This window comes from Macaca thibetana, chromosome 14, assembly GCF_024542745.1.
Source record: "Macaca thibetana thibetana isolate TM-01 chromosome 14, ASM2454274v1, whole genome shotgun sequence".
Lineage (NCBI taxonomy): Eukaryota > Metazoa > Chordata > Mammalia > Primates > Cercopithecidae > Macaca > Macaca thibetana.
In genome coordinates, this window is record NC_065591.1 from 100,015,639 (window position 1) to 100,040,601 (window position 24,963).

The 24,963-nt window shown below is 45.4% G+C and overlaps 3 protein-coding genes across 5 annotated transcripts in view; 1 reads left to right on the top strand and 2 right to left on the bottom strand.

The window, feature by feature from the left end:
* ACAT1 (acetyl-CoA acetyltransferase 1) overlaps positions 1-24,963 on the top strand; it is a 976,528-nt gene that overhangs the window by 938,717 nt on the left and 12,848 nt on the right. Inside the window, exons 2-5 of one of the 3 annotated variants that reach the window (XM_050758706.1) lie at positions 10,732-10,848; positions 22,144-22,191; positions 24,029-24,146; positions 24,443-24,538. In XM_050758706.1, the coding sequence (XP_050614663.1) occupies positions 10,777-10,848; positions 22,144-22,191; positions 24,029-24,146; positions 24,443-24,538 (334 nt within the window). In that variant the 5' untranslated portion in view covers positions 10,732-10,776. Of the gene's footprint in view, positions 1-10,689; positions 10,849-18,479; positions 18,504-22,143; positions 22,192-24,028; positions 24,147-24,442; positions 24,539-24,963 lie in introns of those variants that run through there. The other 2 variants (XM_050758704.1, XM_050758707.1) reach the window with 2 other exon arrangements.
* CWF19L2 (CWF19 like cell cycle control factor 2) overlaps positions 1-24,963 on the bottom strand; it is an 808,601-nt gene that overhangs the window by 771,658 nt on the left and 11,980 nt on the right. The window lies entirely within an intron of this gene.
* POGLUT3 (protein O-glucosyltransferase 3) overlaps positions 1-24,963 on the bottom strand; it is a 603,612-nt gene that overhangs the window by 237,180 nt on the left and 341,469 nt on the right. The window lies entirely within an intron of this gene.

Below are 24,963 nucleotides of genomic sequence, written 5' to 3' on the forward strand. Positions count from 1 at the left end.
ATTGCTCCCCTGCCCACACCACACTTGATTCCACTTCTGTCTTATCTCCAGAAGCTGGCCTTTTTTAAACCTCTGCTTCTCCTGTGTTCACTGAATACACACACTCTGTAACACGCTTATACCATCTGAGGTAGAGAATGATGCACCTTTACTAGCTGCTGGGTTACTTCTGGCTTACATTATTATTATTATTATTATTTTTTTTTTTTTTTTTTTGAGACAGAGTCTCGCTGTGTCGCCCAGGCTGGAGTGCAGTGGCCGGATCTCAGCTCACTGCAAGCTCTGCCTCCCGGGTGCACGCCATTCTCCTGCCTCAGCCTCCCGAGTAGCCGGGACTACAGGCGCCCGCCACCTTGCCCGGCTAGTTTTTTGTATTTTTTAGTAGAGACGGGGTTTCACCGTGTTAGCCAGGATGGTCTCGATCTCCTGACCTCGTGATCCGCCCGTCTCGGCCTCCCAAAGTGCTGGGATTACAGGCTTGAGCCACCGCGCCCGGCTATTATTATTATTTTCATTTTTTCTTTTGCATGCTTCTCTGTTCTTGGCGGGCCTACATTTTTGCAGTGGATTACCTAAATGTACAGAGGGTTAAGCTGTGGTCAGTAAGATTGTTTGCTTTTGACATTTTTGAGCCATTGACCTAATCTCAAATTTTCTCTTTAATTGAGCTTATAATTCAGTGCCTGAGTCCCAAGACCCCAGAAGGTGTGAATGGAGTATTTCTGTTTAGCCTGTGGCTGAGAGATCACTCTAAATCTAAAACAGAAAAGCAGGGCACGAACTTTTATCATTTATAAATCCCTCACTCTTTCTAGTACAATTCTCCGCTTAATTATGAGCCCGCTATTTGTGAAATTGAATTGATAGGTTTGGGAATCACTGTTGAATAGACCACATCATCCTCTAAAATAGAGGAACGTGTAACGAGCCCGAAGGCATTATCTGGGCAAGTAGGACCAATGTCTTACACTGAAGAAATGAAGAACTTCCTAGCCTGCTGTGGTGGCTCACGCCTGTAATCCCTGCACTTTGGGAGGCTGAGGTGGGAGGCTCACTTGAGCTGAGGAGTTTGAGCCAACATGGCGAAAACTCGTCTCTACAAAAAATACAAAAAGTAGCCAGGTGTGTTGGCGTGCGCCTGTAGTCCCAGCTACTCAGAAGTCTGAGGTGGGAGGATCACCTGGGCGGGAGAGGTTGAGGCTGCAGAGAGCAGTGATCGTGCCACTGTACTCCTGCCTGGGTGACAGAGTGAGACCCTGTCTCAAAAAAAAAACAAAAAACAAAAAACAATCAACTTTCTAAAATACCCTCTTGGATCTTTGTTTTTGTTTTGTTTTGTTTTGTTCTAAGAGATCCTGTCAACATTTTTTTAAAAGACACTAGGCCAGGTGCAGTGGCTCATGCCTGTAATCCCAGCACTTTGGGAGACCAAGGCGGGTGGATCACGAGATCAGGAGATCGAGACCATCCTGGCTAACACGGTGAAACCCCGTCTCTACTAAAAATACAAAAAAAGTAGCCAGGCGTGGTGGCGGGCGCCTGTAGTCCCAGCTGCTGGGGAGGCTGAGGCAGGAGAATGGCGTGAACCCGGGAGGCAGAGCTTGCAGTGAGCCGAGATCACGCCACTGCACTCCAGCCCAGGTGACAGAAGAAGCCTCCACCTCAAAAAAAAAAAAAAAAAAAAAAAAAAAAAAAGTACAAAAAATTAGCCAGGCGTGGTGGCACGTGCCTGTATTCCCAGCTACTCTGGAGGCTGAGGCAGGATAATTGCTTGTACCTGGGAGGCAGAGGTTGCAGTGAGCGGAGATGGTGCCACTGCACTCCAGCCTGGGTAACAGAGCGAGACTCTGTCTCAAAAAGAAAAAAAAAAAAAAAAAAAAAAAACACTAGAGAAAATTCTCTCTAAATATGTTGCGTTTACTTTGGGATAAAAGAAAAATTACAATCTGTAATGCATTAATGGCAAGTGTGTTCTGTGTAAGGGGAGCTTTTATTAGCCAAAAAAAAAAAAAAAAAAGATTTTCATAAGCTGCTTAGAAGCAGAGTCCGTGGGTTCCGTAGGTTCAAAGCCAGAGCTGTTACCAGTTCATTGATGCAGATGCTGCTACTGGGCAGGTATTCTCTGGAGAATGTCTTGTTTGAATTATTGCAGTCCTAAAGAATGTTTAATGAAAAACCTTATCAGAGCAGGAGATGCATGAAGCACGTGAAGCAGTTTTTAGTAAGTCCTTGGAAGCCGTTCTTACCTCAGACATGCATGCGTGTGCCTCCTTCCCGGCCCTGTTTTGTCTGGGTCCAGCAAAAGTGACTTTATTCTGGTATCTGCCACTTTCACAGTCCCAAGATAAATCATATGAAGGTTTTTAGGAACACTCTACTGTTGTCTTTCGTCTTTCTGTTTATATCGTAATCATTTTCTTATTCTGATACAGAGGGTACAAATATTTCCATGTGCCCACTAAAGAAGCTCTGTTGACACTTTGTACCTGTCTCAGGATTTCAGTGAATGAAGTGTCTTACTGCACATAAGCTAGTAAACACAAGGAAAAGCTATGGGCAGCCCTCCAGGATGAGTGTATTAGTTTTCTAGAGTTGCTGTAACAAAGTTACCACAGATTGCGTGACCTAAAACAACAGATTTATTGTTGCACAATTCTAGAGGCTGGAGGTCTGAAATCAAGGTGTTGCTGGGACCATGCTGTTCTCTCTCTCTCTGAAGAATCCAGGGAAGGGCCCTTTTTTGGCCTTTTCTAGCATCTGGGGGTCGCTCGCATCTGTGGCATTCCTTAACTCATTGCTGCATCGCACTAGTTCCTACCTCCACTTTCCCAAGGCCATCTTTTCGTCCATCTTCTTATAAGGACACCACCAGTCATATTGGATTTACAGCCTAGTGTACACCAGTGTGACGTCATCTTAACTAATTACATCTTCAAAGATGCTGTTTCCAAACAAGGTCATATTCCGACGTTTTGATGGTGGTGAATTTGGGGGCAACACTTCAACCCAGTACAGTCAATCCTCTAGCCCTGTAAAATTCACATTCATCCCACATGCAAAATACATTCACCTAATCCCAGCATCCTCAAAAATCTCAACTTGTTTCAGCATTAACTGTAAATCCAAAATCTCATCTAAGTATCATCAGCTCAAAACATTGCACATCTCATTATCTAAATCATGCAAACCAGGTATCACTGAGACTCTAGGTATGATATGATACATTCTAGGGCAAAATTCCTCTCCTAACTGTGGACATGTGCAACTAGGAAACAAGTTATCTGCTTCCAAAGTACAATGGTGGGTGCAGTGGTTTGAATGTGTGCCCTCCAAAGTTCATGTTGAAACGTAATCACATTGCTGTGGTATTAAGAGGTGGGCCCCTTGGAGATGATGAGGCCATGAGGGCTGTGCCCTCATGATTGGATTGGCACCTTACAAAAGGGCTGGAAGGAACCTGCTTAGGTGCCCTTTTGCCCATCTGCTCTTCTGCTACATGAGGATGTAGCAAGAAGGCCCTCACCAGACACCTAATGCCAGCATCATGGACTTCCAAGCCTCCAGAACTGTGAGTAGTAAATTTCTATTACTTATAAATTACCCAGTAATAATCAGATGTCTATTACAACAGCACAAAGGGACTGAGATGAGGCAAGCATAGGACAGACATTTCCATTATGAAAGGCAGAATTTTCATGGAATTAAAGGGGTCACTGTCTCACACAGGTTTGTAACACAAAAGGGAAAACTACATTGGTTTTCAAGGCCTTAATGACCCTCTGACTCGATCCAGCCGCTGCATCCAGAGGGTGCAGTTGGCCTTGGCCTCTGGACCTATAGCTCCATCCTCTCTCTGGCCTCTGCATCCATGGCTCTGCCCTGGGAGTCAGTCATTTTCCCTTCAATTTGTTCTGTCTCTGTCCCTTTCCATCAAGGCTGGGAGTATTTCTGCTGGTATAAAATTCTCAAAAATCTTGTTTTCTGTGGATGTCAAGGGGATCCACACCATTAGAACTTTCAAGTTCTCCACAGATCTTTCCTGGACAACCCCAGCTCTATTCCTGGCTTCTGCTGACACGGCTGAGTGGATCCATAAGTCACACAACTCTCTTTTTTTTTTTTCTTTTGAGACGGAGTCTCGCTGTGTCTCCCAGACTGGAGTGCAGTGGCGCAATCTCGGCTCACAGCAAGCTCTGCCTCCCCGGTTCACGCCATTCTCCTGCCTCAGCCTCCCAAGTAGCTGGGACTACAGGCGCCCGCCACTATGCCCAGCTAATTTTTTGTATTTTTAGTAGAGACAGAGTTTCACCGTGTTAGCCAGGATGGTCTCGATCTCCTGACCTCGTGATCCGCCCGTCTTGGCCTCCCAAAGTGCTGGGATTACAGGCGTGAGCCACCGCTCCCGGCCAACACACAACTCTCTTTAGCAAAGTATTGTCCAGACACACTCTTCAGGCCAGACCTTCTCATCCTTGGCAGCAGTATAGTTAGGCTGAGAATTTTCCAAATAATCAAGTCCTGGTTCCTTTTTGCTTAACAATTCTGAGGCAGGAGAATAGGGAATTCGGGCAATCAAGGGTTAAGGCAGAAGCAAAAGAACAGCAGGTGCAGCCAGTTCTAGGCAAAATTGGACAGCACACAGGCCACCTCCTCGTTCCTGTGATAATGAGACAGAAGTTTCCACATCTGCCTCTGATCGTGTGCCAAGGCTCCACGTCAGCCTGTGGTCGCAGGCCAATCCTTCATGGGGTGCGGCCTATTGGAGTCCTCTAAAGGGCACCGAGGGATGTTGCTTGGTTCCTTTAGCTTAATAAAAACCCCAATTGAAGAGGCTGTTGAGCTGCTTGCTCAAGCCCGCTCCCACCCTCTGAATTGTACTGCTTCTTCAATAAATCTGTGCCTTCGTTAGCCTGTTCTTTTGTTGCTTTGTTAGTGCATTTTGTTCAATTTTTGTCCAATACACCAAGAACTTGGACAACTCATAGTTAAGACATTCCGTCCGCTAACAATTCCTACCTCAATTTATCTCCCTCCACTTGCATTTTAATGGAAGCAGGCTGGTTTCCAACTCCTGGCTTCAAGTCATCCTCCCGCCTTGGCCTCCCAAAGTGCTGGGATTACAGGTCTGAGCCACCATGCCTGGCCTTGGCTAATTTTTTTTTTTTTCATAGAGATGGTGGTCTCACTGTATTGCCCAAGCTGGTGTCAAACCCCTAGTCTCAAGTCGTCCTCCCGCCTTGGCCCCCCAAAGTGCTGGGATTACAGGCCTGACCCACCACACCTGGCCCCTAACAGATAGAGTCTGAACTCGCAGTACCTATGAATGTGACTATTTGGAAATAGAGAACTTGCAGGTGTAATCAAATTAAGATGAGATCATATTGGATTGGGATGGGCCCTAAATCCAATGACTGATGTCCTTATAGCGAGAGTGGAGAAAAGCCACACACAGGGGAGAAGGCAGGAATTACACTGATGCCTCTACAAAGCCAGGAACACCAGGGACTTCCAACAACAACCACGATCTCGGAGGGAGGCATGGAACAGACTGTCCCTCAGAACCCGCAGAAGGAACTCATCCTGCCAGCACCTGGATCGTGGACTCCAGCCTCCAGAACTGTGAGAAAATACATTTCTGTTGTTTTAAGCCACCCAGTTAGTGGTAATTTGCTACTGCAACCTTAGGAAACAAATACAGATTTTGGTACTGAAAAGTGGGGTGCTGCCATATTAATACACACAAACATGGAAATGCCTTTATTGATAGATTGGGGTGATGGGCAGAGGAAGAATTTTGAGGCACATGATAGATAGCCTAGATTGCCTTGAAGAGACAATTGGTGGAAATGTGCGCACCCCATCTCTACAAAAAATAAAAATTAGGTGGGCATGGTGACACACACATGTAGTCCTAGCTACTTGGAAGGCTGAGGCAGGAGGATTACTTGAGCCTAGGAGGCTGCAGTGAGTTATGATTGCAATCCAGCCTGGGTGACTAGAGCAAGGCTCTGCCTCGCTTTTTTTTTTTTTTTTTCTTTTTTTCTTTTTTTGAGACAGAGTTTTGTTCTGTTGCTCAGGCTGGAGTGCAGTGGCACGATCTCAAATCAGGTTGCAGTGAGTTGAACCCACCTCCTGGGTTCAAGCAATTCTCCTGCCTCAGCCTCCTGAGTAGCTGGGATTACAGGAGCCCACCACCACACCCGCTAATGTTTTTGTATTTTTACTAGAGACAGGGTTTCACCATGTTGGCCAGGCTGATCTCGAACTCCTGACCTCAGGTGATCTGCCCTCCTTGGCCTCCCAAAGTTCTGGGATTGTAGGCATGAACCACCGCACCTGGCCAGAGACCGTCTCTTAAACAAACAAACATCTTTTGGGAGGATACTGTTTAACCTAGTACAATGTGTTATTCCAGTAGGCTAAGTTTGACAGAAGTTGTTTATTGCAGAAGAACTTACTTGGAAGTGAATATCAAACATCTTTGTATTATAAATATAATACCCACAAGTTTTTCCTTAAATGTTTTTATTTTTCCACTTGTTTCCTGCTGTGAAAATATTGTTCTAATATTCCTAAAACTAACTTCTGCTTCTAGAAACCCACTCTGGGTCTTATGGACATTTCAGAGAAAGAGGGCTTTATTTTATCAAGACTTAATATACTCTGTAAGACGTAAGTTTCCACTTACAAGTTTGCCACCAGATGGAGGTATTGACTAGAGCTCCTTGACAAATGTAATAAACAGCATCCCAGATAAACTACTTTTTAAGTAGCTCTTCATCAATATATCTGTCCAGATGCTGTATTACCTGCTATGACAGGGATGATAATCCAAAGCCACAAATTCAGATATGCAAAAAATGTTTTTAAATTATTTGGCCGGATGTGGTGGCTCACACCTATAATCCCAGCACTTTGGGAAGCTGAGGAGGGAGGATTGCTTGGGCCCAGGAGTTGGAGACCAGCCTGGGCAACATAGTGAGACCCTGTGTCTACCAAAATACTACTACTACTACTACTACCAATAATAATAATAACAAATTTTAAAATACAAATAAAATAAAAATAATTCTCTCTTAATTGTACTTAATTTTCATTTCAACACTCCATTTCTATTTCACAGAAGAAATGTTAATCTAGTCACTTGCTTTTTTTTTCTTTTTCTTTTTCTTTTTTTTTTTTTGAGGCGGAGTCTCTCTCTGTCGCCCAGGCTGGAGTGCAGTGGCGGGATCTCGGCTCACTGCAAGCTCCGCCTCCCGGGTTCTCCCGCCTCAGCCTCCCGAGTAGCTGGGACTACAGGTGCCCACCACCGCGCCCGGCTAATTTTTTGTATTTTTAGTGGAGGTGGGGTTTCACCGTGTTAGCCAGGATGGTCTCGATCTCCTGACCTCGTGATCCGCCTGCCTCGGCCTCCCGAAGTGCTGGGATTACAGGTGTGAGCCACTGCGCCCGGTCGAGTCCTAGATTCTTAAGTGAAATTATTAGCTACATTTTTGCCTGGTGCTCATATTGGTGATAAAGCTACTCTTATTTTTTTTGAAGTTCAGTTTTAAAGAGCAGCTTGCCTGCTGTAGCTCCAGAAGTGAATGTACTGTTCTTCTCCCCTCAATGCTCCTAAATCTCTCTGAACTTCTCTAGAAGCTGTCCTGATGAACATGGTGGCAATATTTCCTGGTAGTGCCTCTGATGGCAGAATTGTCCAATTAGAGCTGACTTCTATGTTCCTAGTTAGGTTTCTCCTAGGGCAGGTCTCTCCTAAGACACAACTAGTGTAGTGAGTGCCTAGAAGCTTAGCCCTAGCAACCAGACTGCCTAGCTTCCAATTGCAACTGTGTCACTAACTACAAGCTTTGTGCCCTTGGACAAACTTCTGGAAAATGTGGATAATGCTACTTCCTAATTCAGTGGATTTTTGTGAGGATTAAATTAATTAAACTGTGAATGAACTGGTTCATATTAAGAACTATATACATAGCTATATAACCAGTCTTTATTTTTTCTTCTTCTTCTTTTTTTGAGACACAGTCTCATTCTGTTGTCCAGGCTGGAGTGCAGTGGCGTGATCTCAGTTCACTGCAATCTCCACCTCCCAGGTTCAAGCAATTATCCTGCCTCAGCCTCCTGAGTAGCTGGGATCACAGGTGCCCACCACCATGCCCAGCTAATTTGTGTATTTTTAGTAGAGATGGGGTTTTGCTGTGTTGGCCAGGCTGGTTTTGAACTCCTGACTTCAAATTATCCACTCACCTGGGCCTCCCAAAGTGCTGTGATTACAGGTGTGAGCCACCACGCCCAGCCTAACCAGTCATTTTTTACAGTGTGATGCCCCACTCATCAGCTTGTCCTCTCACAACTGGTTATCTCTATGAGGCCAGACCTTTAGTTTTCTGATTCATTTCTTTAAAAATTCAGCTTTTTCAGTTAGAAATATTATCGGTTTCACACACACACACACACACACACACGCAGCTTAAACACTGACATACAATGTAATGACTTCCTTTCAATAATTCTCAAAGCAGCCCAGTATGAAAAATATTTGGCCTCTGGTAGAAGGGGAAGGTGTCAGTGTGACATTCCAAGGAAGGAGGTAGGCCTTGGTGAGCTGTTGAATAGAGAGGTTCGTGTCGGTGCAGGAATCACAGAGGACTTTAAGGGACAAACCTGGAGTGACGGGGAAATTAAAGACAGGGTGCTATATTTATAGCTATATTAAAAAATTACTCCAGCCAGGCATGGTGGCTGATGCCTGTAATCCCAGTACTTTGAGAGGCCGAGGGGGGCGGATTTCCTGAGCTCAGGAGTTTGAGACCAGCCTCTGGGCAACATGGTGAAATCCCGTCTCGACTAAAATACAAAAGATTAGCCAGGCGTGGCAGCGTGCACCTGTAATCCCAGCTACTTGGGAGACTGAGGCTGGAGAATTGCTGGAACTCAGGAGGCAGAGGTTGCAATGAGCCAAGATCACGCCACTGCACTCCAGCCTGGGTGACAAGAGCGAGACATTGTCTCAAAAAAAAAAAAAAAATTACCCCCGAACAGACCTGTTAAGGCGGCTTATGCCTATAATCTCTGTGCTTTGGGAGGCCAACGCCAGAAGATGTCTTAAGGTCAGGAGTTTGAGACCAGCCTGGGCAACAAGACCCCTTCTCCACATAAAATACAAATAAAAAAAATTAGCATTGTGGAACCTGCCTGTAGTCCTAGCTACTTGGGAAGCAGAGACAGGAGGATCCCCTAGCTACAGGAGGCAGAGACAAGGAGGATCCCCTGAGACCAGGAGTTTGAGGCTGCACTGAACTATGATTGCACCACTGTACTCCAGCCTGGGTGACAGAGTGAGACCCTATCTTAAAAAAAAAAAAAATTGGCCGGGCGCGGTGGCTCACGCCTGTAATCCCAGCACTTTGGGAGGCCGAGGCGGGCGGATCACAAGGTCAGGAGATCGAGACCACGGTGAAACCCCGTCTCTACTAAAAAAATACAAAAAAATGAGCCGGGCGCAGTGGCGGGCACCTGTAGTCCCAGCTACTCGGGAGGCTGGGGCAGGAGAATGGCGTGAACCCAGGAGGCGGAGCTTGCAGTGAGCCAGGATCGCGCCACTGCACTCCAGCTTGGGCGACAGAGCAAGACTCTGTCTCAAAAAAAAAAAAAAAAAAAAAAAAAAAAAAAAAAAAAAAAAAAAATTACTCCAAAACATAATGGCTTAAAATAACAACCATTTGTTTTCCCTCATTTCTGTGGATCATGAATTCAGACAACATGGTGGGGATGGCTTGTCTCTGCTCCATGATGTCTGGGGTCTCAGCTGGAGTGGTTGAAGGTTGGGGACTGGAATCACCTGAAGCCTTTTACCCATATTTGTATCTGGACTGAGCCTGGAATTTGATTGCTTCAAAATATTTTCACAGCTGGATGGGATGGCTCACGGCTGTAATCCCAGCACTTTGAGAGGCCGAGGCTGGTCGATTGCTTGAGCCCAGAAGTTAGCAACCAGCCTAGGCAACATAGGGAGACTTAGTCTTTACAAAAAAATACAAAAATTACCCGGGCGTGGTCGCCTGCGCCTGTAATCCCCGCACTTTGGGAGGCCGAGGAGGAAGGCTCACTTGAGTCCAGGAGTTCAAGACCAGTCTGGCCAACATGGTGAAACGCCGTCTCCACAAAAAATACAAAAATTATCCGGTTGTGGAGGCTTGCGCCTGTAGTCCCAGCTACTTGGGTGGCTGGGGAGGGAGGATAGCTTGAGCCCTGGAGGTCGAGATTGCAGTGAGCTGTGATCGCGTCACTGCACTCCAGCCTGGGTGACAGAGTGAGATCCTGTCTCAAAAAAAAAAAAAAAAAAAAAAAAAAAAAAAAAAAAAAAAAAAAAAAAAATCCTAAAATATTTTCATAAGTTTGTGCTGAGTAGGCCTAAGGGAAACATGCTCAGTGAATCGAAAAATCTCGGATTACACATAAACCACCGGCCCCGGCGGGTTAGAAGTGGTAGACACGGGATTCAGCAGCGTGTCAGGTATTCGTTGACCCCGGTGCCAGCGTCTCCATCCACGTCATTCACTTGTCAACCCTTCCTCGCCCAGGCTGCGGGGTCCCAGCGCCACGCTCCGCCCCACCCTTGGCTGCCGGCCAATCGCTGCCGACTGTGACGGTCCGGGGTTACTATTGGAGGAGGCGGGATGGGCGGTGCCCGCTCCGGGTCGCTGTGGGTGCGGGGTTGGGGAGGACGCCGAGGTGTTCTCTGCCTGTGCAGCAGCCCCTCCGCGTTCTGCAATCATGGCTGTGCTGGCGGCACTTCTGCGCGGCGGCGCCCGCAGCCGCAGCCCCCTGCTCCGGAGGCTGGTGCAGGTGAGCGGGGTTCGTCCCCACAGCGCTCAGACCTGGGAAGCGAGGAGTCCCCCGCCTCGAAAGCTTCCAGCCCGCGGCCGTTGCAGCTCCGGCGGCCCGGGCGCGCGGCGTAGGCCCCAGGACAGGCAGGCGACTGGGTCTTGTCCAAAAACCGCCGAAGTGCTCCCATAACACCCAGGGACTCGCGTATTTTTACAGCACTTTTCTACTTCCGAGGTCTCGGCGTAATCATCTTAATGAGCGTTACTGGTGTGTCAAACACCAGTACGTGTTAAACACCAGGGCAGGTGTCTGGTGTCAAACACGAGGGCACGCGTCTGGGCGGACAGGACGGCCGGGATTGGCGCTGGCCCGGCCTGAGCGGTGGGCGGTGGGATCGGGGAGAGCCTCTTTGCAGGCCTGTGCAGCTGCTCCCGAGATTTTCTTTAAAAGATGTTCGTGTGCTTTATTGTCAGGAGAGGTTCCTTTTCTTTTTTAATACAATAGATAATCATTGGGCGTACAAGGGGAGAGGGCACCATGTGATCATAACAGACGTTTTTTGGAGCAGCCTAAAATTTATCAGGGAAAGCTAATGACTACTCAGATAATACAATAAATTATACTTGATATATGAGCAAGCTCACATACTGAGGGTGTTCCAAGGGATGTCTCTCTTCTTACTATTGTGTTTAGAGAACACAACAGGGGCAGAGTCTCAAAGAATTTATTCTCCACATGCGTAAGCAAGGGAGTACGCACCACAGATTGTCAGGCAAAGCCTCAGGAATAGGTAGAGACCTTCAGGGTGTGGTTAGTGAAACTTGAGTTTTCCAGGTCGATTGGGGCAATAAGCTTGGGGATCCAGTTATGTTGTGAGTGTATGGATTTGACCCTAGTTAAGTAGGGATTATTGATGTGTTTGTTTCTGTTGCAGTGGGAGATGACTCTAGTTCTTATGTCTGGGCGTAGAGTAACATCACTTGCACAAGGGTGCTGGCGGTAGGAGCTGTGCAAGAGATTGTGAAGAACCAGTGTAGGACTTTACAATTATGGAGTGAGGGTGCGAAGCCAAGGGAAAAGAAAGTCTAAAACTGATCCTGGGTGACTGAGATAATAGAAAAGTCAAAATGCGTAGGTTTCCAAGGAAGATTAGTTTTTAGCCATTTGTTTTTTTTGTTTTTTTTTTTTTTTTGTGTTTGTTTGTTTTTTTTTAAGAGACGGAGTCTCGCTGTGTCACCCAGTTTTGGAGTGCAGTGGAGATGATCTCAGCTCACTGCAAGCTCCGCCTCCCGGGTTCACGCCATTCTCCTGCCTCAGCCTCCCGAGTAGCTGGGACTACAGGCGCCTGCCACCTCGCCCGGCTTTACAATTTTTTAGTAGAGACGGGGTTTCACTGTGTTAGCCAGGTTGGTCTCGATCTCCTGACCTCGTGATCCGCCCGTCTTGGCCTCCCAAAGTGCTGGGGTTACAGGCTTGAGCCACCGCACCCGGCCCAGTTTTTAGCCATTTGTTAGTCTCATGGGATGAGTGGAGAAATCACAAGAATGTAATTAGGTTATCTTGGGTTTCAGTCAGTATTGACTAAGTGAGGTAGGTGAACTAGGTACTCTAGAGATGTAAAAAAAAAAAAAGTTCAGAACCTTCTTAATTTATGGTTTAATTAAGATCTTACAATCAGGCTGGTTGAGGTGGCTTATGCCAGTAATCCCAGCACTTTGGGAGGCTGAGGTGGGTAGATCATTTGAAGTCAGGAGTTCAAGACCAGCTTGACCAACATGGTGAAACCCGACCTCTATTAAAAATACACACACACACACACACACACAAAAAAAAAGCCAGGCGTGGTGGTGGGTGCCTGTAATCCCAGCTACTTGGGAGGCTGAGGCAGGAGAATCGCTTGAACCCGGGAGGGGAAGGTTGCAGTGAGCTGAGATCGTGCCACTGCACTCCAGCCTGGGCAACAGAGTGAGACTCCATCTTAAAAAAAAATCTTAAAATGAAACACAAATACTCGTACAATCAAAAACAAATACTCCTCATGAAAAAAATGCCTGTACATGCTCTCATGTATGATATGTGACATTCATGTTACTGAACTCTAGGAAGCAGTTGTATTGGATACTTGAATTAAATGGTCATTTATTGAATCAATAAACAGGATTTTCAGTTTTCTGTGCTATTTTGTAGAATAGAATTTGACCTCTCATTACATTGGCTCTTTTCCCTTTGCTTATCAGGTCTCTTTTATGTTCAACAAATCTTTATGGACTTTATTGGAGCGTGTTGCCTTTCTAGCTTGAATCACTTTTCTCTCTCTAGTCAAAGGAGTGGTCTTTACTCATTACCTCCCATTTATTCTGCATCCATTTCTCCTTAACTCTCTGCAGTTAAATTTCTGTGCCACTCAAGCTGAAAATTACCAGTGATTTCCTTTTTCTTTTTTTTTTTTTTTTTTTTTAAAGTTTTTCTTTTTTTTTTTTTTTTTTGAGACAGAGTCTCGCTCTGTCACCTAGGCTGGAGTGCAGTGGCCGGATCTCGGCTCACTGCAAGCTCCACCTCCCGGGTTCACGCCATTCTCCTGCCTCAGCCTCCCGAGTAACTGGGACTACAGGCGCCCACCACCTCGCCCGGCTAGTTTTTTTTTTTTTTGTATTTTTTAGTAGAGACGGGGTTTCACCGTGTTAGCCAGGATGGTCTCGATCTCCTGACCTCGTGATCCGCCCGTCTCGGCCTCCCAAAGTGCTGGGATTACAGGCTTGAGCCACCGCGCCCGGCCGTGATTTCCTTTTTCTGTGGTTTTAAATTATTTTTTAAAATCTATGTTTATTTTAGTTTTTGTAGACACAGAGTCTGGTTCTGTTGCGCACGCTGGTCTTGGACTCCTGGCCTCCCAAACTGGTGTGAGCCATTGTGCTCGGCCCATGTTTTTTCTTCTTGACCTTTATCCTATATTTGACACTATTGACCACTCCCTCCTTGAAACTCCTGTTTTGTGTTTTGATCCAGTTTTCAGCTTCTTTTAATACTCAGACTTAAAAAAAAATTTCCTATCTTGTGCCAGTCTTGGGCCTATTTGCTCCCAGATTCATTTCTCTCCCCTCCCCTATTCTGTCTGCATGACTGTAGGCTGACCAATGTCAGCTGGCTTCTGGCTGGGTGTAGCCAGTGTGAGGCACCGGTGCAAGGCACCGGTGGAAGATTGGAAGATAGGAGGAAGGGAGAAGGCAGAATAATTTCTCTGTCTGTCTGTCTGTCTGTCTCTGGCAGTGTCTGTCTCTCTTGTGGTTCCTGCTTCTGCTGGGTTCCTGACCCCTTGGCTTTGGTAACCTTGCTTCTTCCCTTTGACCTACCAGCCTGTATGCTAGTTCCTTCCTGTTGCTAATTTCTTTCTTTTTTTCATTTTTTGAGATCAACTATCGCTCTTGTTGCCCAGGCTAGAGTGCCATGGGCGCAATCTTGGCTCACTGCAACCTCTGCCTCCCGGGTTCAAGCAGTTCTCCTGCCTCAGCCTCCTGAGTAGCTGGGATTACAGGCACCTGCCATCATGCCTGCTAATTTTTATATTTTTAGTAGAGACAGAGTTTCACCATGTTAGCCAGGATGGTCTCGAACTCCTGACCAGCCCACCAGGTGATCCACCTCTGATGATCTGCCCACCGCAGCCTCCTCAAGTGCTGGGATTACAGGTGTGAGCCACCACACCCGGCCCCCTTCCCTTTTTCTAATCTTACCCTAGTACTCTCAGTTCTCTACTGCAGCCAGAGTGGTCTTTTTATAACATAAAAGCTTTCAGTGGCTTGTCATTGCCCTCAGGCCAGAATCTAGACCCTTATCATGATCTGCTGGGCCCTACTTACTCTGTGACCTCAGCTGTTGCTGTGCTCACTCTGCTTTTGCCACAGGACCCTTCTTTCTATACTTAGTATGTGTGCCAAGTTTGTTCCTAATTCATGGCCTTTGTCCTACTTGTTCCTAATGCCTCAAATGTGCTTTTCCTGGATCTTTCCAAGGATGACTCTTTAACATTCATTTCTCAGCTCCACTAACATTGCTAGAAGGCCTTTTTTGACTCTCCCATGTAAAGTAGGCCCTCAGTTACTCTTTAGTTCATGATCAGTTTTGCTGGTTTCATAACATATTTATTGTAGCTGAAATTTTGTTTCTCTGAGTAATTGGTAAGTTTCAGACTGTCTTCAAATATTTGTTTCATGTCTGCTGCCATCACTGGGATAGAAAATAAATAAAATCAGTCTGTTTGCCATCACTGGGATAGAAAATAAATAAAATCAGTCTCTTCTTGGAATTCACAGTCTAGTAGGGAGACAATCAAGCCACCTGAAAGTTACAAAATTATATGTTCTGGAACAGTTAGAATGTGCATGGGCGTTATGGAAGTTGCAGTAGGAGTGCTGACCTCTGCCTGGCATGGCAGAGGATTTACATTTTCAAAACTGGATGGACTGTAGAGAGGCGTCAGAGGAGGCAGGGAACTAGGTAGAAGGCCATTAATACAAACAAGAGCCCTCCCTGAAAGATAATTGTGTTATGTAGATAAAACTTAATGGGTAGTGTTCATTCAGCATGTATTTATTGTACACTGTATGGTTCAGTGTCCTGACCATACTATAATTTTGTCATTCATTTCTGATATTTAATGAGCACTAGGCACTGCGCTAAGTCATAGGGATGTAGCAGTGAACAAGAGACACCGTCCTGCCATCAGGAAGCCTGCATTATGTTGGAGGGGTGGATAATAAAACAAAGATGTGAACCACATACTTACAGTGTGAGAGGTGCTTTGAAGGAAATAAAGATATTCATATTAAAGAGAGGAAAAAGTAGAGGGTAACTTTAGATAGAGTAGTTAGCGTGGACCACTCTGGGAATGTGTCATTAGAAAAGACATGAAGAATAAAAATGAGCCAGCCATGGATTGCTGGGGAAGCTTTTTGTTTTGTTTTTGATTTTTTTGGAGACAGGATCGCACTCTGTTGCCCGGGCTAGAGTGCAGTGGCACGATCTCGGCTCACTACAACATCTGCCTCCTGGATTCAAGCGATTCTCCCACCTCAACCTCCCAAGTAGCTGGGACTACAGGTGCCCACCCCCACACCCAGCTAATTTTTGTATTTTTAGTAGACACGGGGTTTCACCATGTTGGCCAGGCTGCTCTCAAACTTCTAATCTCAAGTGATCCACCTGCCTCGGCCTCCCCAAAGTGCTGGGATTACAGGTATGAGCCACCGTGCCCAGCCTGAGGAGGCTATGACTGGCAGAGGCACACTGCAGAGACCCTGAGGTATCAGGATAGGGTTTAGGACAAAGAGATGCCAGTGGCTGGCACAGAGCAAGAGTGATGTAAATTTGGAGAGAAAACCAAGAGCCAGATCATGCAGGGCCTTGTAGGATGAGGTAAAGAGTTTGGATATAATTCCAAGAGCAATGAAAAGCCATTAAATTATTTTAAGCAGTAGAGTGATATGATCTGATTTACATTTTCAAAAGTGGATGGTCCGTAGAGAGGTGTCAGGGGAGGCAGGGAACTAGGTAGAAGGCCATTAATACGAACAAGAGATGGTGGCTTGGACTAGGTGGCAGCGGTGGAGATGAGGCAGTGGACTAATTTAGTTATGTTTTGGACGCTGTTGACAGATCTGGGCTTTCGGGATTGTGATAAAGGGAAGGATGAAGGGTGATTTTGGCTTGAGCACCTAAGAATACCAGGAACAAACAGGTTTTCTTTTTCTTTTCTTTTTTTTTTTTTTGAGATGGAGTCTTGCTTTGTCACCCAGGTTGGAGTGCAATGGCGCAATCTCGGCTCACTGCAACCTCTGCCTCCCGGGTTTAAGCAGTTCTCTTTCCTCAGCCTCTGGAGTAGCTGGGATTACAGATGTGTGCCACCATGCCCTGCTAATTTATTTTTTTTAAAATTATTATTATTATTACTATTATTTTGTATTTTTGGTAGAGACGGGGTTTTACCATGTTGGCCAGGCTGGTCTGGAACTCCTGACGTCGTGATCTGCCCCCCTCGGCCTCCCAAAGTGCTGGGATTACGGGGGTGAGCCACTGCACCCGGCCACTGCACCCGGCCACACTACCCGGTTTTGTAGTGTTGGAAATTGAGAGCTATGATTTAGACATTCACCTGCAGCCAGGTTGGCGCTTGGGTGTGAGTCTGGTGGTCAATTGAAAGGTCAGGGTTGGAGATAGGAATTTGGAAAATCATCAGCACATAAATGCTTTTGTTTTTTGAGACAGAGTCTTGCTCTGTTGCCCAGGCTGGAGTGCAGTGGCGCAATCTTGGTTCACTGCAAGCTCCGCCTCCCGGGTTCATGCAATTCTCCTGCCTCAGCCTCCCGAGTAGCTGGGACTACAGGTGCCTGCCCCAACGCCCGGCTAATTTTGTTTTTGTATTATTAGTAGAGACAGGGTTTCACTGTGTTAGCCAGAGGATGGTCTCGATCTCCCAACCTCGTGATCCGCCTGCCTCAGCCTCCCAAAGTGTTGGGATTACAGGTGCGAGCCAGCCACCACGCCCGGCCTCATAAATGCTTTTTAAAGCCATGGGACTGGATATGATTATCTAAGGAGATAGTGAAGTTAAATTAAAAGAGGCCTGGAACAAAGCCCTGGGACACTGAGCACTTGGAGGTTGAAAGGGGAAGATGAAATAGTAAAGGAGACTGAGGTAAATATGACTAATGAGGTAGGAGTCCACGTTTGTAATGGAAACCAAGACAAGGAAGGGTTTCTGCAGTAGATTATACATATTACCTCATTTTATTCTCATAACAGCCCGTGGAGGGTATTTGAGAAAACCAAGGTAAGTGCGTCTGAGTAACTTGCTCAAGAATACTCAGCTTGCAGGGCACAGTGGCTCACGCCTGTAATCCCAGCACTTTGGAAGGCCAACGCAGGAGGATTGCTTGAGCTCAGGAGTTTGAGACCAGCTGGGTAAGATAGTGGGACTCTGTCTCTACAAAACAAAGAACACTGAGCTGGTAAGCCCAGGCTCTTAACTGCTCAGCATATTTCTCAAAGAAAGGTGAGCCCAGTCTTGCTGATGTGTTTAAAAGGTTAAGTGAGACAATTATAGTGAGTTGGATTTTGCCACACAGAGACATTGTTGATGTCGCTTAGAACCAACCGTGGTAAACTGGCAGAAATAAAATCCGGATCTGAGTGGGTTGAACTGTAAAGAGGAAGTGAGGACAAGCAAACAGACATTGTAGGTAACCTAGAGAACCTTTCTTGCCAAAGAGAACTAATGTGAGGTGAGGCCAGGCGTGGTGGCTCACGCCTGTAATCCCAGCACTTTGGGAGGCTGAGGCAGGCGGATCACTTGAGGTCAGGAGTTCAAGACCAGTCTGGCCAACATGGTGCAACTCCACCTCTACTAAAAACACAAAAATTAGCCAGGCGTGGTGGTGCATGCCTGTAATGCCAGGTACTCGGGAGGCTGAGACAGAAGAATTGCTTGAACCTGGCAAGTGGAGGTTGCAGTGAGCTGAGATCGCGCCACTGTACTCCAGCCTTTTTTCAAAAAGAAAAAAAGAAATGAGGTGAAAGCTCAGTGGGAATGTGGGTGAGGAGACATTTATTTGGTTTTACTTTGTTTTTTAGGTCGGGGGAATCAGAGCCTGTTTGTATGCTTATGGAATTATCCAGAGGTAAAAGGGATGGATGATGTAGAGGAGAGGGAAAGGATAACTGTGCTGTCTTTGAAAAGGCAACTGGAAATGGGATCCAGAGCAAAGTGGAGAGAACCACGGAAGCTTCCATTAAACTGGACCAGAAGCTTGAAATAAGTGGCTTAGTAAACAAGGAACAAACTAGCTAAGTAGAAAGGGGACTTTTAAAATTTAATTTTTATTTCAATAGGCTTTTGGGAACAGGTGGTGTTGGATTATATGAATATGTTCTTTAGTGGTGATATCTGAGATTTTGGTGCACCCATCACCCGAGCAGTATACACTGTCCCCAATGTATAGTCTTTTATTCCTCATCCCCACCCTTTCCTCTGAGACACTAAGTCCACTGTATCATTCTTATGCCTTTGTGTCCTCATAGCGCAGCTCCCACTTATGAGTGAGAACATATGCTGTTTGGTTTTTCCATTCCTGAGTTAGTTCACTTAGAATAATAGTCTCCAATTCCATCCAGGTTGCAGTGAATGCCATTATTTCATTCCTTGTTATGGCTGAGTAGTATTCCATGGTATATATACCACATTTGCTTTATCCACTTGTTGATTGATGGGCATTTGGGCTGGTTCCATATTTTTGCAATTGCGAATTGTGCTGCTATGAACATGCGTGTGCAAGTGTCTTTTTCATATAATGACTTTATTTTTGAGATGGAGTCTTGCTCTGTCACCCAGGTTGGAATGCAGTGGCCTGATTTCAGCTCACTGCAACCTCTGCCTCTCAGGTTCAAGCGATTCTCCTGCTTCAGCTTCATGAGTAGCTGGGATTACAGACGTGCGCCACCACGCCCAGCTAATTTTTGTATTTTTAGTAGAGATGGGGTTTCACCATGTTGGCCAGGCTGGTCTTGAACTCCAGACCTCATTATCCACCTGCCTTGGCCTCCCAAAGTGCTGGGATTAAAGGCGTGAGCCGCTGCGCATGGCCTTCGTGTAATGACTTCTTTTCCTCTGGGTAGATACCCAGTAGTGGGATTGCTGGACCAGATGGTAGTTCTAGTTTTAGTTCTTTAAGGAATCTCCAGAAAGGGAACTTTCTGAAGAGATACAGTGAGCAAGCACTAGGACATCCAAGGATAGGAAATAAAGTGCAGCTGGCCGGGTGCAGGGACACATGCCTGTAGTCGCAGATACTTGGGAGGCTGAGGCAGGAGTAGTACTTGAGTCCAGGAGTTCTGGTTTATTTTTTACTTCTATATATGAATTTTTTATTTTTTGAGACGGAGTCTCACTCTGTCCCCCAGGCTGGAGTGCAGTGGCCGGATCTCAGCTCACTGCAAGCTCCGCCTCCCGGGTTTACGCCATTCTCCTGCCTCAGCCTCCTGAGTAGCTGGGACTACAGGTGCCCGCCACCTCGCCCGGCTAGTTTTTTTTTGTATTTTTTAGTGGAGACGGGGTTTCACCGTTAGCCAGGATGGCCTCGATCTCCTGACCTCGTGATCTGCCCGTCTCGGCCTCCCATAGTGCTGGGATTACAGGCTTGAGCCACCACGCCCGGCCTATATATGAAAATTTTTAAACAAAATAAAGTGCAACTGACCCTGCCAGAACCCAAGCCAGAAAATCACTAACCAAGCCATCTTTTGCCTCTTGTGGTGTGCCATGGTCTATTTCTCCTGTCTCTGAGTATGTATGTTCCATTGTTTTGCTTCTCAGCATATTCATGGCTTTTCTCTTTGTTCTAACCGCTGCTTTTCTGTGGCATTGGCTGGTGAGCTCCAGCCCTTTTGACTTTTCAGTCCCAGTCCCCACCGTCATCCAACTGACCCAGTCTCTCAGGGTGCTAGCTTGGGTGCGTCTATTCCATTCCTGATCCCATCAGCTCTGGCCAGAGGCAGGGGAGTCACCTTGTAAGTACTTAGGCTTGCCCTTTGAGAAAGACATGTGTTTGGAGAGGCAGTGACCGGCATGTTTACTACAATTAGGAACTTTTTTTTTAAGTCTTTAAATTATTATTTTCAAAATTTATTATCATTTTTTGAGATGGAGTCTCACTCTGTCGCCCAGGCTGGTGTACAGTGGCGTGATCTCAGCTCACTACTGCCTCTGCCTTCCAGGTTCAAGTGATTCTCCTGCCTCAGACTCCTGATTAGCTGGGCTTACGGGCATGGACCACCACACCCAGCTAACTTTTGTATTTCTAATAGAGACGGGGTTTCACCATGTTGGTCAGATTGGTCTTGAACTGCTGTCCTTGTGATCCACTCCTCTTGGCCTCCCAAAGTGCTGGGATTACAGGCATGAGCCATCTCACCCAGTTACTGATAGTCTAATTTCAGATCAGTTAGGTCTCTGAATTATGTCCTGCGTTGTCAGAATTGATTTATTATGGAGTTTCACTCTTGTCTCCTAGGCTGGAGTGCAGTGGCGTGATCTTGGCTTGCTGCAACCTCCGCCTCCTGGGTTCAAGCGATTCTCCTGCCTCAGCCTCCCGAGTGGCGGGGATTACAGGCGCCCGCTACCATGCCTGGCTAATTTTTTTTTTTTTTTTTTTTTTTGAGACTGAGTCTTTTGTAGTGGAGTGCAGAGATCTCACTGGGGCCTCCCGGGTTTTTTCCGCCAAGTTGGCCAGGCCCCGCCACCTTGCCCGGCTAGTTTTTTTTTTTTTTGTATTTTTTAGTAGAGACGGGGTTTCACCGTGTTAACGATCTCCTGACCTCCGCCCAAGTTTTTTCAAGTTACTCTAACTCCTGACCTCAAGTCATACGCCCACCTCAGCCTTCCAAAGTGTTGGGATTATAGGCGTGAGCCACTCTCCCAGCCTACTGTTGACATTTGTTTGTAAGAAGTGTGGAAAGAACTGAGAAGTAGTAGGGGCAAGATGTTTACTCTTTCCTTTTTTAAGAAATAATTTATCTGCTATTATAGGTCATATTTATATGAGATGTGTTTGCCTCATATAAATCAAAGACAATTGTTGGAAGTGGATGGGGAGAAACAGCAAGTTTTACTTGAAAACAGTCTTAAAGAAATGAGAATGCGATTCTAAGACTAAATAATTTAGAACCTAGCTTTAACTCAAAACTACATTTTAGAAAGCTATATTTAAGAAAGACTTGGAATTTTTTTTTTTTTTTGAGATGGAGTCTTGCTCTGTTGCTGAGGCTGGAGTGCAGTGCCGGCATCTTGGCTCACTGCAGCCTCTGCCTCCTGGGTTCAAGCTATTCTCCTGCCTCAGCCTCCGGAGTAGCTGGGATTACAGGCATGTGCCACAACGCTGGGCTAACTTTTGTATTTTTAGTAGAGACTGGGTCTCACCATGTTGTCCAGGCTGGTCTTGAACTCCTGACCTCAGGTGACTCACACCCACCCTGGCCTCCCAAAGTGCTAGGATTACAGGCGTGAGCCACTACGCCTGGCCAAGACTTAGAAATTTTAAGATAGTAAACTTAAGAGTTAAAACGTACATTTCCAATGAATAATCAGAAGTTTATTTATAAAGCAGTCATTTTTTTCTAATTGTTAAAAGTGATATATTCTGACTGCAGAAAACTTGGAAATAAAAGCATAAAGATATAGGAAGAAATCACTATAACTTTATCACTGAGAAATATAAAATGACAGTTTAATAATTTTTACATTATAACATTATATTTATATTACAGGAAATAAGATATGTGGAACGGAGTTATGTCTCAAAACCCACTTTGAAGGTAAGTAAATTGTGCTTTAAAAGTTCCAGAATTTAAAGGAAATGTCAATAAAAATGCATATACTTATGATTTGGGTATATGTGAAAGTCAAAGCAGGATTATCCAACAGTTAGGAATAGCTAACTATTCAAATATTCAGTTAAAGTAGATGACTATAATAGAAAAACATTTCAGTTAGTCTCTGCCAATGTTTGCTGCTTCCTCATACTCTGCTGCAAAACAACATTTCCTCTAGAACTGGGCAGTGTTCTTCCGTTACTCACAGGGACTCCCATTGTATTGTGTGTGGTACAAGCAGAGACCATATAAAAGATCCTAGAAGAGAGGGAGTGGACCAGCTGGGAATTAGACAAGGAGGGCCATTACAACATCTCCTAGGACCTTCTGAGGAGTCCTCTCTGTTCTGTAAGGGTCACTAAAGTGACTTAGTTAAGATCTTCTACCAAAATCTAGGCAACCATTCTGTTATTTATCTCTAAACTTAATAGGAGACTATGGGAGACAAGTGTGAGGAGAGAACTGTCACAGTGCTGTTCTACAGTATTCAAGAGAGCTTTTATCTTCTTTTGCTTAATGTTCATATTATTGTTTTACTGTTTAAGAAATTATGGCTCTGGGCTGGGTGGGGTGGCTCACGCCTGTAATCCCAGCAGTTTGGGAGGCCAAGGTGGGTGGATCACGAGGTCAGGAGATTGAGACCATCCTACATGGTGAAACCCCATCTCTACTAAAAATATAAAAAATTAGCCGGGCGCGGTGGCGGGCACCTGTAGTCCCAGCTACTCAGGAGGCGGAGGCAGGAGAATGATGTGAACCCGGGAGGTGAGTTGAGTTCGGGCGCCTCACTGCCCACTCCTGCCTGGGCAACAGAGCGGAACTCTGTCTTAAAAAAAAAAGAAATTATGGTTCTGGCTGGGCACAGTGGCTCATGCCTGTGATCCCAGCACTTTGGGAGGCCAAGGCGGGTGGATCACCTGAAGTTAGGAGTTCAAGACCAGTCTGGCCAACATGGCAAAACCCCTATCTATTAAAAATACAAAAATTAGCTGGGTGTGGTGGCAGATGCCTGTAATCCCAGCTACTCAGGAGGCTGAGGCAGGAGAATCGCTTGAACCCAGGAGGCAGAGGTTGCAGTGAGCCAAGATCATACTACTGCACTCCAGCCTGGGTGACACAGTGAGACTCCATCTTAAATTATATATAAAAAAAGAAATTCTGGCCCTTGCTGTGTCCTAGTTAAGTGGTATAGCCCCATCTAGGATACAGGTCTTGATTCCTAGCCAGAGTTCCTTTCAGTAAGGGACCCTCTTCGTTAGAGTTGTTTATTATGCAGTTAACAAGAGTAAAGTGGCTGAGTGTGGTGGCTTATACCCTTAATCCTAGTACTTTGGTAGGCTGAGGCAGAAGGATTGTTTGAGCCGGGGAGTTTGAGGCTGCAATGAGCTATGATCGTGCCACTGCATTCCAGCCTGGGCAGCTGAGCAAGACCCTGTCTCAAAAACAAACACACAAAAACAAAAAAACAAGGTACAGTGACCATTTCTTGAGTTTTGACTGAGGAATAGAAAGGAAACTTAAGCTTCTGTCCTCAAACTTCCTGTAGAGAACTGGGAGGATCTACATCTGTTTTAGAGTTGGTTTCTATAAGGTTTTAAATCATAAAGCACTAGCATTGAACTGATTATCTTTACAGCTGTTCAACTATTGAGATTATTTTAATTTTTGATGACTACTCATTCATAGAAGTGTTTTTTTGATAATATATTTATGAATTATGTTTAATGAAATACGATTTGGGTAAAATACCTATAATTTTTACCATCTTGTGTCTTGCCAGGAAGTGGTCATAGTAAGTGCTACAAGAACACCCATTGGATCTTTTTTAGGCAGCCTTTCCTTGCTGCCAGCCACTAAGCTTGGTTCCATTGCAATTCAGGGAGCCATTGAAAAGGCAGGTCAGTAGTTGCTTTGCTTTTCGTGTTAAGGGAGCAAAAATATTTCATGGAAAAGATTTATTTTGCATTAACTATGTATGTAACACTTAGAAATGACTTAATGCCTCAATTTCTGCTTTCCTTTGCAAAGAAGTCTTTCTACTATACAGTTTAGATTGAAACTCAAAACTGACAAAAAAAAAAAAAAAAAAAAAAAAGAAACCATTCCTATTGTGTAATGTCACATACCTTATTAGGTAACCACTAATCATTAAATGCCTTTTTGTCTTTTTTTTTTTTTTTTTTTTTAAATAAAGGGATTCCAAAAGAAGAAGTGAAAGAAGCATACATGGGTAATGTTCTACAAGGAGGTGAAGGACAAGCTCCTGCAAGGCAGGCAGTATTGGGTGCAGGTACTTGGAAGACATTTTTGCTTTTATACTTAAAATGTGTAAAAGGGGTCGGGTGCAGTGGCTCACGCCTGTAATCCCAGCACTTTGGGAGGCCGAGGTGGGTGGATTATGAGGTCAAGAGTTTGAGACCATCCTGGCCAACATGGTGAAACCCCATCTCTAGTAAAAATACAAAAATTAGCCAGGTGTGGTGGTGCATGCCTGTAATCCCAGCTACTTGGGAGGCTGAGGCAGGAGAATTGCTTGAACCCAGAAGGCGGAGGTTGCAGTGAGCCAAGATTGCACCATTACACTCCAACCTGGGCGACAGAGTGAGACTCCGTCTCAAAAAAAAAAAGTATAAAATGGCAAAATGAAGGTTATTGAAGCTTAAATATTAAATGCATTATATAATTTGTAGTTATATTGGCAGAAGAAATGCTGTA